This window comes from Syngnathus leptorhynchus, chromosome 18 (genome assembly GCF_054491065.1).
Source record: "Syngnathus leptorhynchus isolate UIUO chromosome 18, UIUO_Slep, whole genome shotgun sequence".
Taxonomy (NCBI): domain Eukaryota; kingdom Metazoa; phylum Chordata; class Actinopteri; order Syngnathiformes; family Syngnathidae; genus Syngnathus; species Syngnathus leptorhynchus.
Window position 1 is genome coordinate 1,953,163 of NC_141212.1, and position 15,461 is coordinate 1,968,623.

General features: G+C 47.4%; 2 protein-coding genes across 2 annotated transcripts; both read right to left on the reverse strand.

Moving 5' to 3' along the window:
* Nucleotides 1-188: 188 nt before the first annotated feature.
* Nucleotides 189-1,253, reverse strand: chac1 (ChaC, cation transport regulator homolog 1 (E. coli)). The gene is made up of 3 exons (XM_085937591.1): nt 1,065-1,253; nt 931-966; nt 189-766 (listed from the first exon to the last, which is right to left on the reverse strand). Exons 1-3 carry the CDS (start codon nt 1,242-1,244, stop codon nt 386-388), a joined length of 597 nt encoding a protein of 198 aa, XP_085793717.1. The 5' UTR covers nt 1,245-1,253; the 3' UTR covers nt 189-385.
* A 2,489-nt stretch (nt 1,254-3,742) lies between these two features.
* dll4 (delta-like 4 (Drosophila)) lies at nt 3,743-11,833 on the reverse strand. Its single transcript, XM_085938203.1, has 11 exons — nt 11,416-11,833; nt 11,065-11,298; nt 10,823-10,880; nt 9,755-10,018; nt 8,433-8,493; nt 7,761-7,891; nt 7,387-7,556; nt 7,083-7,302; nt 5,825-6,542; nt 5,619-5,727; nt 3,743-4,664 (listed from the first exon to the last, which is right to left on the reverse strand). Exons 1-11 carry the CDS (start codon nt 11,461-11,463, stop codon nt 4,659-4,661), a joined length of 2,019 nt encoding a protein of 672 aa, XP_085794329.1. The 5' UTR covers nt 11,464-11,833; the 3' UTR covers nt 3,743-4,658.
* Nucleotides 11,834-15,461: the final 3,628 nt, after the last annotated feature.

Here is a 15,461-nt window from a genome sequence, read left to right on the forward strand (position 1 = left end):
CGAAAACATTGAAGGTAAGTTTGAATCCTGTTATATTCCGAACATAATTTGATGCTAAAATTAATATGTGGGAAATATATCGAGTTTGATAATTTGCAAAAATATAAACACTTAATTATATTGTAATATTTAGTGTATTTGATAAACTGACTTATGTGGAATTATGCAACATCGTGTGTGTATTTTAAAAAAGAAAGAAGTAGCCTTTTTCAAAGTTTTATTTCCACAATGATCAATGATACCATTTGTTGAAATGCCTGAACATGACCATTAATGCATAAACAAAACTGTATTTTTTTAAAAAACATAAGGTTCAGTGTTACAGTGGAATGATGCTTATTGATGAAACAGACTAGTAGACAGGTCTCAGTTGTGTATGCATGAACTACTGGGTTTCCAACATGTAGGAGACCATGGCCAGCGCCGCAGCCTCCACTGCAAACAGGTGCTGGTCAACCACATTCGGGCAGCTGGCCCGCATGAAGGCGGCCAGCCGTAGCAGGTACTCCAGGTTGTGACCCGTGCGACCCTCGCACATTGCGATCCGGGCGCCGATCTCCTCTGGGGCGGCGGGCCCCAGGTACAGGGGGTTGTCGGCGGTGGCGATGTACAGCAGCGCCGGCACAGACGGGCCACCCTCCTCTGGATGGAAGGCCACGATCTCGCTGACGTAGCCACCGCGGACTCCCTCGCGTACGTTCAGGTACTCGAGGGCCTCCTCCTCTTGGGTGCCGCTCACCTCGAAGGCCACACCCCATGTGCTTGCCTGGGGAAAAAAAAAAAAAAAGTGGTCAAATACAGACAGTACAGTTTATGGAAAAACTTGCTATTGTTTCTAGTCCAACTATTTTAGCACAGTTCTTTTTTTTAATATATATATATATATAAAGCTTTAGGCTGGCATTTGAAGGCGGAAGTAGGGCTACTTACGTCATCATCTGGAATCAACGTCACCACTCTTGCGGGCTGTCAAGAAAGAAAAAAAAAAAAGGCAGCCATGAGACAACGCCCTTGAGCAATAATAAGTCACGAAAATAAAACAGATCAAATATTGAAATACTTACCAACTCGTCGTTACCGCGGTGGAAGTTATCTCCGTGCCAGAACCGTCTCTTGTAGCCTCGAATGTAGCCCACTTTGCTTCGCTTGTACTTGAAGTCAGGCTTCCACACCAGCGAGCCGTAGCCGAAGATCCACAAGCTGCTGCTGGAGCTCTTGGCTGCCAGGATGTCTTGAGGCTTCATGTTGTTTGTTTCACACGACTTTTACTAAAAAAAGACGACGTATGGATGGAATGGCTCGCACTCAACTAGCTGGTTACTAACGTTAGCTTCCTCCGGTCCAGCAGCAGCGGTACCGGTTGGCTCGATGGTATACCGCGAGGGGTATTGGAGCCCAACTGCTTGGCAGTTGCGAGGACGCTGGTGCGCAAGGGCTTTTTCCGATGCATTGCCATTGCAGTTACAATTGCCGCATAGTGCCTTTTAAAAAGCCATGTTGGCAGTAGCCGCTCGGGGCCTAACGACGCGTCGAAAAACAAAAAAAAAAACCAGAGGTTTCGGCCAGCTGCTCAGCCGGCTGAATAGAGATTAAATATGATAAGATCGTCGATGATGCGAGGAGTAGTTATTAAAAAAAAAATCTTTGCTTCAGCTTCTCGTCGATGCTGCCCACTCTGCGTCGTTTTCTCTTCACTTACTCCGAGTCCCCGCATATTTGTACACTTCAACAAAGGTAGGCGGGTGTAGGATATCATTCTAACCAATAGGAATGACGATATTCATAGCTCATTTTGAAATCTAGCCAATCAGATTCCACAGCGGCCTTTTAGGGCGATGCGTCGACTCAAATCGAGATCTTATTGGCTGAATTGGTTCGTAAAGGTGACGTCTTTTGGCTCGGCCTAAATGTCAAATGAGCTGTCAGTCAACCTAACTCGAAATGTGATTGGCTGACTGCGCTTGTCATTCTGCATCTATTTCCGGACTGGGCTGCTGATGCAACCTTTTCCCAGCGTTTCCAGCACTGCAACATTCCAAGACATTGCATCAGATTAGCAGTTCATAGGACTGTGATTTTGAATGAACATCATGCATAGACGTTTTTATACATTTGAGATTTATGTATGTGATATTCAATGTTGATTTATTTGTGTGCATCCAGAAGTCATTTGGAGACTTTTATTAATGCTTGTTTACTTGAACCAGATACAAATAGTCAGCAATGAAATATAGTACATTGACTTCACACTAGCCTATAAGTAATGCAATTTATTCTTATCAAAATAAACGGTGTTATTGACAAATCTGTACTTGCAAAGTGTTATTAGCTGATTTGATGCTTTGATGCCAATTGGACCTTTGAACTCTGTCTCGTTTTTGCACACCGCAGCATGGTCGGTCATTTTAGTCATCGCAGTTGAAACACATTTAGACGTACTGCACTCCTGAGCTAAGGTGGAACGCTTGCGCCCTATTTAGAAAAACAAGATGCATGTCGCAAGCTCACTGGACACTTACAATTTTATATTCCTAAAAATAATAATGCTCAAAGAAAACAAACACAAGCTGTGGCCCAAGACTGAGTGCTAATTGCTGAGACTTCTGCTTCATGCACAACGTCAGCTTCCTCTCCTTTTAAAACATTATCATGACAACAGGAGTTGATTAGTCTGCCTGTTTGCACCGTCGCTTCCTGGAAGAAAAAAAAACAAAAAAACGCATGCGTGAGAAAATCAGACGGCTCTTGCCGGCATGCTCTGCATTTTTATTTTATTATTTTTTCGTTTTAATCAAAGAGGAAGCAGGAACTGATGTCAACGGGTCACAAACAGGATGCTGTGATTATAACACAATGAAAATGCCTGGCGGGTGTTGTGTGTGACGACCGTGTGAAGGTGTATGTGGAGACGTATGCCCCTCAATTCATATACGACCGCTCGATAGATTCCCAAATGTCGGCGTACACAAAACAGAGATGTTTTTGTTATTTCCGAGGATTTACGGCACATGCACTGCCTCCCATCTGGTGTGAGGCCTGCCCCATTCGCCCCTTCCCCTCTGGTGAGGTGACACCCCCAGTGCCAGGCCCCCTCCGCCCGGCTTTGTTTGCCCCTGAGTAGGTGGTACAGAAGCGGGTAGTAAAATATCGCTCTTAGCCCTGGAGGGTGAGGCCGCCAGTTGGGGAGTGTGCATTCATAAGTGTGTCTGTGTGTTATTTTATGGGTGCTTGAGAGCTGGCATATGCAGTTTTTTTTTTTGTTTTTTGTTTTTTTAAATCCCCCCCCCCCCCCCAATCCGTCCCTTTTGCAGCATCTGTTTTCGGGGTGACGCGTGCCTGAGTGCATTACAAGAGGCGGAGTCTGGCTTTGTTTCACCGTTTCCAGCTCGAGGCAGCCCCGGTCGCCATAGAAACGGATTTAAATTTCAAGCCAATTTGAGGGGTCCGTGGAGAGAACAGAGGGTGGGACGAGAGCCAAAGGCGTTTCCAGGAATGACTTAAAGTAGTGATGCGGCAGTCAGGAAATGAGGAAGGACGGAGGGTTGGGGGGCTTTGCTTTATGTCTCCCCTCCATGGCCAGAAAAATCTTAGTTTGTGATATGACGCGCAGCTGGATCCCATATTGGCAAGCCGGGGTGGCGTTTTATTCCAAGTCCTGGCCATTATTATAATTGATCCTCCGTAGAAAAGCGATAAACACAAAGCACATGTGTGCATGAAACACCTCTGAGATAGCTCAAGACAGTTTTTCCACAAAGTTTATTCCTCAGAAGTTTGGTCCTTATAAATATGCATTATATACAAAATAATATTATAAAACATATAAAGAGCAATGTGTCATATTTAAATTAAACTCTAGAAATCATTTAAAAAAAAAACACAATTACATTAGTGGTTCTGTACTGTAGTTTTGAAGTGTGTCATAGGCAGGCAGGCGGTGGTGTGAGCGTCTTTTTTTTTGTCTTCGTCTCGTTCAGTTTGCATAGAAAGGCTTTCTATGCGTACGTTTTGACTGCCGCAAGTCTTTGCTGATTGAAAAGTATGTTCTTCGTTTGTCTTTTTTTTTTTTTTTTGTAGTGCAAACAATCCAAGGAGACAGGGGCACAAATTGTTCCACCCCTCACTCACCCCAACACCCCCCTTTTTTTTCTTTTTTTTTTTTAAGGCTTCTAGTGAATTCGGGCTGCATGTAACTCTCCAAATCGAAGACGTTCAGACATTCATTACTCTCAGTGTTTGTGACGTTGGATTGTGGGTGTTGACCCTGAGTTTTTTTTGTTGTTGTTGTCGTTGATTTTTGCATAGAAGGCGAAGGTGGCAAGATGAGTTTTCCGGGAGGGCGGGGCTAAAAAAAAAAATCTCAGGCAACTTTCACTGATTGCTTGGCTGTAAATCATCGTCGCGATGGTGATTATCACACAAGGCCAGAAAACGAGTGGATGGTAGGCGATCCACCTTCGCCTCCTTTTCAACCGTCCAGAAGATGATAAGTTAAAATGTTCCTCCACCGTGTCTTCAAGTCTTCCAAAGAGCAGCGGCTGACACATCGGGGGAAAAAAACAACAACCCCAAAGTCTCTTCTCGGTATTTGTAAACAATCCAGAATGTTCCAATTCTGCTTCGATTGTATTTCCGGGTCTCTTCTGCGCCACTCGTTTTTAAACCTGCAGCGGACAAAGGAGAAGACGTGGTCAGACGTAGCCTCCAGATTATTTCGTATGATGATCAGCAGAACAAAAGACAAGATGGTGTATCTTAATTGGTTCTGGAATGTGCACACAAACAAGGCCCTCCTGGGACTCAACTGTCCCAGCATGTTGCTTGATCAGCAAAAAATAAAATCAGTCGCTTTGTCAGAACTGCGGTTTTGCTTTTTATTTGAAGTCGGCTTGAATCAAGACCCAACGGAATACGATTGATTCAAAAGTTGTGTTTTCAATCATGAAATAATAAGCGGCTAAGATCTTAACCATGTCCAAGTGTCCTTGAGCAGGACACTGAACCCTAATTTGCAATTCTTTTTGGAGGGGGGGGGGATGATCGGCCATGTTCAGACGAGCTCCTCATTGGTCCTTTTGTAAATAGAAACACACTTTTTTCCCATGTTTGCTCAAATTATGCTAACGAGACATCTGGAATTTATCATTTTTAACATTACGATGAATTTGAGTCAAAATGGCAACACAATGTCTTGTTTGGTGGTTCGTCCAGGAAACAAAGATACACTGTCTTCTTTCATTAATCTTCTATTTGAAAACAACAACACCATCAAAGGGATTAGCGTAAATGCTATCATGTTTTCTTTTTTTTTTTTTTATCGGAACAAGATGACAGAAAAACAACATTGCAGGCTTTACTTGATGGAACGGAACGCTATAGTGGAATTTCTTTTATGGGACCGGGCCACCAAAATTCCAAGCTTTCTACAGCTAAGCAACAACACTCAATTGGAATTAGCACAGATGCTAGCAATGTGGTTTTATCAGTATGAGCGATCAAAATGGTCTTTTCATGAGAGAACCAATCTATTAATGTGACAATTTAATCTGACCCAGAAAACAAAGACTGACTTTGCTTGGATGTTTGAAGTCTTTGAAGATGTTTGCGGCACGACTTACCTCCGTCGCTATGACGCACTCCCTCCTCGTGTCACCCATGACGAATACCGACTGGTACATAGAGTCTCTGGACGAGGATATCGTTGATATCCTACACTCCGGCTTTTCGCTGTGGACACAAATCCATCCGTTTGAATATGAAACTAGATTGCAGCACGTGCATTTTTTTCTTAGGGGCTACTAGTACCAATAGAAATGTTGCTTACCTGCAGACTCTACTCAAGGGTCTTTTGTCTTCTAAACATTTGTCATAAATAAGACTTTTGTCTTCTCGCGACGTGTCGTCTTTAAATTCCTTTGTTTTTGAGCTGTAAGGGTCCAAGTGATAGTTTTTATGGATAAAGTTCGACTTCTCCGAGTCGCAGTCCACCTCCAGGCTGACTTTCTGGTTGGTGTTTTTTAACTGCGAAGCCGTTATGAGATTATCCCGCTGAGCGCTGGACGCATTGTTCATGGTCTCCGTGTCCTCTCGCTGTCTTCGGGACTGCCGGTGGATGTGCCTCAGCGCCAAGCCCACCATGCAAAGCAGCACCAAAAGCGCCACCAGCCCCACGGCCAGAGAGACGGCTGCCCACTGGAAGCCGTCTTGAACCTCCCCGACTTGTGAAGTCACGGCGGCGAAGAACTCGCAGCTGTGTCCCGTGAAGCCAGGCGGGCACACGCAGGTCGCCGGGGTCTTACTGGCGCAGACGCCGCCATTGAGGCAAGGATGGAGAGGACAGTCATTGAGGACCTTGTCGCAGTTGCGTCCACTGTACCCCGGGGGGCACGCGCAGGTGTAGTCGTTGATCCGGTCCAGGCAGGTCCCGCCATTGAGGCAGGGGTTCCCGGCGCACTCGTTGATGTTGATTTCGCAGTGCTGGCCCGTAAATCCCGCCCGACAACTGCATACCCGGGTACCACCGTGGATCAGGCACTGACCACCTACAGAAAACCCAAGAAGAGAAAAAAAGTGTCACCTGTCCATTGTCAAAATGCGGATTTCTCATGGAAAAACTTTGTCCTGTGTTTCAGAATCTCCCCGCTTTGCCATCTCTGTTCTAGTTCAAAGTTTCTGACGGGCTGGAGGTCAGGAACCCTCACGTTCTTCCACACCGGAATCGACAGAAATGAGGTAATCCGACAAAGACGGAAGTGTCGTTTCTAAGATGAAATAACCATCGAGTTGTGAACTCTCAACAAGCGTCGTTCTCACGAGGAGGCCTCGCTTTGCACATCTGCGTCCAATCTGCGACCGCGCGGTTGCGATTGTTCTCCCTACAAAGAAACAATTCTTCCGCCTTTTCGTCAAACAAGAAATTTGTTGCCCCCTTAATCAACAACGACCGCCGCGGGCAGCGGTGACAGTTACAAGCTGCAGCTCGAGACCGTCGACTTGTTTAGAAGCAGGACAATAGACACCGACTTCCCGGCAATTCCTGTTGTTCCGCACGCTTCCACTCGTGGGGGTGGGGGGGGTCGTACCATTAGCGCAGGGAAGCGTGGTGCACTTGTCCACTCTCTTCTCGCAGTTGAGGCCGGTGTAGCCGCTGGGACACTCGCACATGTAGCTGCGGCCGTTGTCCTTCTCCCAGCACTTGCCACCGTGGAAGCACGGGGAATCCACGCACGTCAGGAGGCTGTGCTCGCAGTGGGAGCCCTCGAAACCCTCCGGACACGAGCACACGTAACCGCTCTCCAGATTCTAGGGGGGGGACAACCGCCACGTTAGCGTCAATTCACCTCACACATGGTTAATTATTACCACGGGAGTACAAAAAGGACTCACAGTGCATATTCCTCCGTTGCGGCAGGGGTTGCTGTCGCACTCCTGCATCTCCAGCTCGCAGTTGACGCCGGTGAAGCCCGGCATGCACGTGCACGTGTAGCTGCCCTGGCCCGTGTTCATACAAGTGGCGCCATTCACGCAGGGATGATGATGCGTGCAAAAGTTGAGATCTTCACGGAGGACCAAGGAAGACCACAAGCGGGAGGTGAGTGTTTATGTTGAGACGAAAGAAAGTTTAGCCCTCGCGTATCGTGAGAGGACACCCAATTTAGTTAATGCGCTTCTTCGGCTGATCCAAATGAAAAGCAGGCAACATGAGAGTGTCCTTGAAAGTGGACCACGATGTGTGTGTGTGTGTGTGTGTGTTTCCTTACCTTGGTCACAGAATAGGCCTCCCCAACCCTCTTGACAGTTGCACTGCCACGGCAGCTGGCAGGTGCCGTGCTTACACGCCGGGTATTTTTTGCACTCGTCGCAGAAGGTGCCCTGCCAGCCATCTCGACACCTGTAGGGGGCGATAATGAGCTCAGTCTCATATTTACGCTTCGATAAATTGAATTTGTAAGATCATCATTTTCTTTGGTCTTAGGTTGGGTTTTTTAGTTTGGGAGATTTTTCAGAATGATGTTTTAAAACAAAAAAAAAAAGATAATTGTTTGATTTTCTCCCAAATTTTTAGCATATTTCTTTGGTATTCTGTTTGTTTTTTTCCATAGTTTTATTCGGTTTAAAATTCTTCCGTCTAAATTTGGTATGAAATTTGTTATGATCTGCTGCCTTGAGTGAGAGGGGATGTGGGAGCGGCTTAATGATGCTGTTCGGGCATCCCAAAGGGTTTTAACCTCATTCCTGGTTGGGGTAGTGATGGATTTGTGTCGCCAAAAAGAGGGCAAAATATGATCTGGGAGGTAAAGTGGGGAATTTGCTGAGCATCGTTGAACTGTAGTTTGTTTTGCGTATAGTCGGAGCGAGTATTTCAACTGATGCTCTTGCCACTTGGATCTTGTACCTAATAAGATGACCTGCACTTTCGGTTCAATACTTACACACATTCTCCAGGTTTGGAGCAGTTTCCGTTCCTCTCGCTGCAGCCTTCCAAACAGATGGCTATGGAAGAAAATAAGAATGTATATATAATCAATATAATACGGCCATTGTAGCATTTTGAAGTTGTTTGGGAAAATATGTAAACAAGTTCCCCCCCCCCCCCCCCCCTCCCTACATGGGTGAACATTCGAGGTCACGCTTGACGTCTTTATAAATAACAGCGCAGAAATGTCCATGTGTCTCGCTTTGCCTCTCATTTGATCTCAAGCCAGCTGCTGAGAGGTTTGTTTGCGCAGAGCGGGACTCGCGGGGCTCCGACATTATCGCGCGGCTGCCGACGGTAAGCAGCCAGTTTAGCGGGCAACAGATGCTCGCTCTCAATAGCAGACAGCTGTCACTATTGTTGTTGTGGCCGCCATATTTGCAGCTGCTGCTATCGACCGCGCGCGCGTGCGCGCGCCTCGCTCGGCGCGTGGCTGGATAATAGCGGCGTGATTAACCCCGGCGCGTGTGAGGCACGGGTGCGTGGCCTCCTAGCAATGCCATCCCCCCTCCCCTCATGCGGATTGGGTTACTGGGCACGCGCAGGCCAGTATTGTGGTAAATAATACGCTAGTGTCAGGTAAAAGCACACCTGTAGATGCTAAATGGCTGACATTCAGAAAACCAGTCGGGCATGTTTTAACTTGTTCGCAGTCAAGACTTACAAAAGTCATTTATAGTAAGACAGTGCAGCGGTGGGTGCCTTGAAAGTTTCGATGTATTTATGTTTGAGGCAAAAGTAGCGTTTCGATTTAATTCTCACACGGTAATAGTCGAAGCTAACAAATGACGCTTAACACTGTACATAGGCGTGCGAATGTAAACAAATGAATGAGCTCATTAGTTACCATAGCATTCCCAATCCATCTTTTTCTTTCCACCCCCCCCGCCATGCATATTTTCTGTAGTCAGCCATGAAAGATGAGCTTCTAATTGCAAGGCGTCAGCCCATATGGTTGGAATTTGCCGCCGCGGTTGTCCGAATAGATCGCGCCAATTCCTCTTTGGCCGCCAAATGGCGCGGATGACAGAGCCATTGTCGCGTATACGGCACATGCTAAGCATTACTCTCGGGCGTCGCGGCACGTGTAGTTCGACTTTAAAATGTTGCATTTACGCACAACTGGCCTCACCTCAAACAAAATCACTTTGTAATTCAAATCCATCGAGTACAAGGGCCGCACAACTCTCCTTAAAGATGCTAATCTCTCGCTCTTCAGACTCTCCAGAAGCCCAAATGACACCAAAGCTTTATTCACCGCAGACAGACACGACTTACGTTCTTCGCAGTATTCCCCCTTCCAGCCGGCCAGGCAGGACAACTGTCCGTCCCTGGTGCAGGTGTAGTGTCCAAAGCGGTCGTCCCGGGGCGTGCATTTCTTGGAGCAACTCTCGCCGTAGTAACTTTTGTTGCAGACGAATCGGTAGGAATACTTGAGCTCCGTCTGCTCGCTGGTCTGCGTGTCCTGAGCCCAGTCGCTGCCCACGCTCAGTTGTCTTTGGATGGCGAAGAAGCTTATTCGAAAGTCCGAGTTGTTGGCATCTGGAAAGGAGTCGGATTGACTTAGAATGATCTTGGTCATGTTTCCAACACTGATTCATAACATCTGTGAGATTGTAGTTGATGTGTATTTGTCACGGGCAGAAGAATGAAATGCTCGAATTTTGGTGACACTTTGGTTTGATGGTGTTCGAAGAGATTTTGATTGAAACAAAATGGTGATTAGCTGGTACAACTGCAGAAAGGGTCAGGAGTCATTGTACCCTTAAAGGTAGAACAATTTACGCCCCCACCCGAGCGCGTATCATAAATTATTGTGCTTTCTAACGTCACCTCGTTCCACTCCACTAATCTGCCCAGTAGCAAGCTGCATCCCTTATCACATCCTATACAGCCCAGATGAAAGATAAACTCAGGTTTTGAAATTTCCTCTTTCTCTTCCGTCGGCAAAAACATTCCCAGGCCACCCCCATCCCGGTCCCGTCTTCCAGCGGGGGCGGAACAGAAGTAAGGTGTAAAATACAGGAAGACTCAGTCAGGGCTTCTTGGCAGTCGCCGTGTATTCTCACCGAAAGCCCCGCGGCTCGTTCCCACGCCAAAAATAAACCGCAGGAAGTTCAATTGTGTTGAGCACAAGAATGAAGAAGGTGTCCACAAGTTCATAACAAAGAGGTGGAGAAGGTGTGAAAAAAATATGCGATGAGTTGAGTCAATATAAGGACTAATTAATGACTTGATCTTTTGCTCAATTATTGTAGTGAAATAAAAATTAAACATGAACTTTCTGGGGTTAAGTGTGCACCTAGAGCGCCCTCCTGTGGTGAAACTCAGTTACGCAGCACTTACCTACAGGTAGATTTCCATGAGGAGCGTGCCAGGCTTCAATTATTAATGAAAATGATCCCTAGGAAGAGAAACAGACAAATGAATGGACATTCTTTTCATGTCAATGTTTTTTGTTTTTTCAAGCAGTCACACTTTCTAAATGAATGATGTCACTGCCGTATTTAGAGGAGCAGGTGAGCCCCCTAAGGGACCAAAGCACTCAAAGCCCTAAAAGTGAAAGTATACTGCGAGTGGCTGCTTACCGGCCACCCAAAGTTGAAGGGGATCTGGATGGGACCGGGCAGCGCCGAGCCCAGCACCGGCGTCCGGGCGCTGCCGAAAATGCATTCTCCTGGCGAGACCACCACCTGGTAATTTTTCAGGCACACCCGGAAGTAAGTTCTGCAGCTTGGCTTGCACGGCATCCCGTTGGCCAGCAGACCCCTGTGGTTTTTAAAGTCGTGAAGGTGCAGCTCAAAAACGCCTGTGGCAAACACCTACAAAAGACAAATAGATTTTTTTTTTTTTATGCTAACTGCTCCCAAAAATAAATCAAACCGTGAATCCTGTGGCTTTTTATTTGGGGGGGTCAGGCTCGTGCTCCTCCTTCATACCTGTGTCATGGTGCTGAAGGCAAGGGCGAAGGTGACCCAAGCTGCCATCCTTCCGCAGCTAAAGTGACACCTACAGTGCAATCCCAATTCCAAAGAAGCAATTCAATAAAAGTAGAAGAAAAGGGGAGCGGGGGTGTAATCCTTCAAAATGCCCACTCTTAGTTCCTCTCCTCCAGAAAAGGTTATCCAAATGTAACGGGACCAATATCCAAGAAGCGCGGTGACCCCCCTCCTCCTCCTCCTGTCGCCCCTCCTCACATGGCACCGTACTCCACAAAAGTGCGCGTCAGCCAGCGGCGTGCGCGCGGGCCTCTCTTACGTGCGTGCGTGCGTGCGTGCGTGCGCGTTTGGGTGGGATGCAAAAAAAAAAGTTGTGCGTCCACGGAGCGTCCACACAGCCCGCCGCGCGTCACTCTGGTTTGCCTTCAATGGGAGCGCACGGCGCGCGTCCTCCCTCATTTATAGACTTGCGCGCGGCGGCTCATTACATAAACTGCCAATCGCGGACGCCGCGCTCCACGCCCACTCGCTCACCACACTCCGCCTCCTCCTCCTCCTCCTCCTTCCCCCTCGCAACCCGACAACAAAATATCCAGATTTAATGCGTGCACGCGCGCACGCAGCGCCATGACGAGCAAGCATGCAGCAACATCTGTTAACTTATTTTTGGCGCACACTTGCGCCTTATGGGCAAAAGACAATGAATGGATGATGACAGAGGAAACTCTTCGTTGGTTAGATGCTTCATTAGACCAAATATTTAGTCACCTCTTTGCTTCTAGATTTTAATAATTGTGCCATTTGCCAATTGTGCCATAATTTAATTATTCATTCATCTTTTATATATATATAATATCAAATGTATATATATTAAAAAAAAATATATATAATGTATATTTAAAAAATATATGTGTGTATATAATGTATGAATATTTATATTTATTGAATTTAGTGCCACTCACTGCTTTTTGAAATCAAACCAGTATCTACAAGCCTTTAGGGTTAGTTTGCATTCATAATATTAAATAAGGGGTGATCTCATTTACAATTGTCCCTTACACTCATTCATAATCATCAAACCCCCCCCCCCCTTCGATGGGTGTCGCGTGGGCACCTTGATGTGCGTCCGCACTTGACACAGTTTAGCGGCAGCGTGCCTCCCTTTCCCTCCCCTCCCCTCCCTTCCCCTCCCTTTCCCTCCCCTCCTCTCCTCTCTACTCACCATTGTTGAGGCGCGTGTCCCCGCTTTGGCCTTCATACGGGCGCGCGGTGTGCGGGCGCATCAACTATTCAGCTGTATGCAAATGAACGAGCTGGTCATTTTCAAGCATGAAACGCGTCCAGGTACCGCCTTCTTCTCGATTGTGGAAGACGAATATTAATGCAGTCAGTGTGATTACATGTTCCTTTCCAAGGTCGTCGTAGGGGCACAAAAGCAACCACACACTTAAGTTATGCGTGCCGGCCAAAGCATGGCGTGTCGCCTGTTGTTTTTCCGCCCGCCGCCTCCGAGTGAAAACGGAGAGCGTTTATTGTGTTTATACCAGCGGCGGCGGCAAACTTGCATGCTATTGACACACCTGTTGTGTCCCCAATGAGTTTCGGCAGCACAATGGCTTACGCGTGCATGCACCTCAGGCTCTGCTCGTTCTAAATATATATATACTTATACACAAAACGCCATCAGCTGCAAATTCTCTCGCGTGTTGACTTGAAAAGCTAATTCATCGTCGCCACCCAACGAGTTGCCATATCGTCGCCGCCGTCCGAGCTGTGATTCGTCGGCCGTAATGGCAAATAGCCTTATCTGCAATTTTTTTTTATTTACAGCCGCGACTCCCATCTACCTGCTGTAAAAGGGTTATAAAAGGTGCGACGGGATGGTTTTCAGCAGCGTTAGTAGCTGTGGCCGAGCTGATAACACTCTTTGCTTTGAGGGAAAGTGAGTGACGTGTGAGCCGTGTGTTCTCTTTTGCTCTTTATTCGACCGTCATCGTCTACGATGGCTATCGAACATTGCACATTGTACGTTAGATTGAGTTTGACAGGGAAAAATGCAGCTGCTGAGTGCAGGGCCGATCCAAAGAGCAAAACAAAAAACAATCACGTGACACAGTTCCACTCCGGTCCTGTAGGTGGCGGTGATTTCTATTTAACAGTGTGTGACCACACTCGCCCTAATTGAATGGACCAAAATGTAATTGGGTCTTTTTGTTGCTATGTTGGTCAATTCAAGCATTGCAGCCTTATTATTTGATCATCATAGAGGATTTTTTTTTTATGCATAGCCAACAAATTTCGGCATTTTACGTCATTTTTCGAAACCAAAGTGTTAAGAGTTTCAGACGGATAACAAATGAAGCCGACGGGGGGGGGGGGGGGAGTCGAGCCGCTGTCATCGGATGCTTTCTGCGTTCTTATTTATAACATGCCTCGCTTAAACGCATCGTATTGTTACGCGAAACCGGAGCCGCGCACGGACCAGCTGCTGCCGTGCGCCTCTCAGCCATGCTATTCTCACTCGCGAGAGCGCGGGATGGGGACCGTGCCTAGATTAAGATGTCTCTACTTTCTGAGGGGGCGTTTAGGGTTCACACGCCGGCCTCGGCGTTTGATGAGCGTCCGTGGCGGCGCGTTTGCGGGTCAGTGCGCCATCGGGCCTTCGTGCTCGACAAAGAACTTGCCGGCGGTGATTCCGGTCTCTGTCCTTGTCGGCGTTGTCGCTATTTTGCAAATTTTGCCGCCATGGCAACGGAGTGTAAAGCGGGCCCATCGGCACGCGAGATGATTGTTGCCTGAATGTCGGGAATGTATTGAATGTCGGCGCAGCCTTGACGCTTAAGCGTCTCATTCGGATTCACTTATGGAGGAGCAATGTAACAGAATCCACGGATCACTTAAGTGAGGTTCAATCGGAGCGTTTTCCCCTCCCTTGTGGTTTTGGGATGTCAGCTCTGTGGAATTGTACGTTTCTGTCAAGAACAGGATGCGAGGGGGGGAAAAAAAAATGTTAAAGACGCATGGCGGAAATTGAACAGGACGTCGGTCATTTTGATTTGACGCTGCTATTTTGGGCAAATTTCAGGGCTTGTATTTTGGCAAAAATTGCATCCCAGTTGATTCCTAAGCGCTGTATGCTTGGTCTCAACAAGTAAAAAATAAATAAATCCAAATTTAAAAACGCAATCCGTCATATTTATCGGCTCTAGCTAAGTGGCCACCTGCTGCATTGACGACTTGTTTGCCGTCCCCTCTCTTGTGTTTGGGAGCAGGCCTCCGTATCGTAAAAGCCATAACGATGGCGCTTTAAGCGACGAGGTCAATATGCTGCCGCAGATTGGCCGTGACGTCAGCGTTCTGAGCCAAATTGGGGGGGGGGGGGGGGGGGGGGGATTTATGAGCTGCTCTCGGAGGGCCGCAGGCTCGCTCGCTCTTTGGCTCTTGCAAGCTCCCGACAGGAAGTCGGCTCGATGAAAGAAAGTCAGGATGAGCCGGCTCGGGTTGGTCTCTGCCGTTCAGGAGGACTCAGAAGTGAAAGAAAACGAGCCGCAGATGTCTTTGCAAAGCCAAGGTCCTGAAAGGTTTATGGCCCCCGAAAGGAGAACAATGCAAAACGCTTCTACTAAGTAGTCAAAGAGGAGATAGCGGTACTCTCATTCCACCTTTTTGTCCCGCTTCATGTTCTGTTTTGGAACTTTGCTTTCTCCTTTTGCACTTTTTTTTCCACTGTTTACTCCAAACACGTCTCGGCAAGTCTCGGTACGTAAATGCGCTCACCCAGCGCTCGGCCAAGGTGGTGAGGAGAGAGGCCCACACGTGGCTGCAACATGCAAATCCCATTTTTTTTTTTTTTTTTGCCAGCGAGAGTAAAGTAGTGGTCCCAAATCCTCTCTGGCACAATGAGATTAGTGTCAGTCGCTGGCGTTAATCCCGACCGTCTCCCGGCAGCGGCGCCATTAGCCGAGTATAAAACACGGCAGGGACGCCGGAGGGGCGAGGTTCACGGCGACTTAGCCTAATAGTGGATTAATCACACGAGGAGCCCG

Excerpts from the sequence above, each read along its gene's own strand:
- dll4 (XM_085938203.1), bottom strand. The coding sequence starts at position 11,463 with ATGGCAGCTTGGGTCACCTTCGCCCTTGCCTTCAGCACCATGACACAG. Across the intron at positions 8,494-9,754 it reads GGGGGAATACTGCGAAGAAC|CCATCTGTTTGGAAGGCTGC; the intron begins GTAAGTCGTGTC and ends TTTCTTCCATAG. Across the intron at positions 7,892-8,432 it reads TCCAAACCTGGAGAATGTGT|GTGTCGAGATGGCTGGCAGG; the intron begins GTAAGTATTGAA and ends CGCCCCCTACAG.
- chac1 (XM_085937591.1), bottom strand. The coding sequence starts at position 1,244 with ATGAAGCCTCAAGACATCCTGGCAGCCAAGAGCTCCAGCAGCAGCTTG. Across the intron at positions 967-1,064 it reads ACCGCGGTAACGACGAGTTG|CCCGCAAGAGTGGTGACGTT; the intron begins GTAAGTATTTCA and ends CTTTCTTGACAG. Across the intron at positions 767-930 it reads CGTTGATTCCAGATGATGAC|GCAAGCACATGGGGTGTGGC; the intron begins GTAAGTAGCCCT and ends TTTTTTCCCCAG.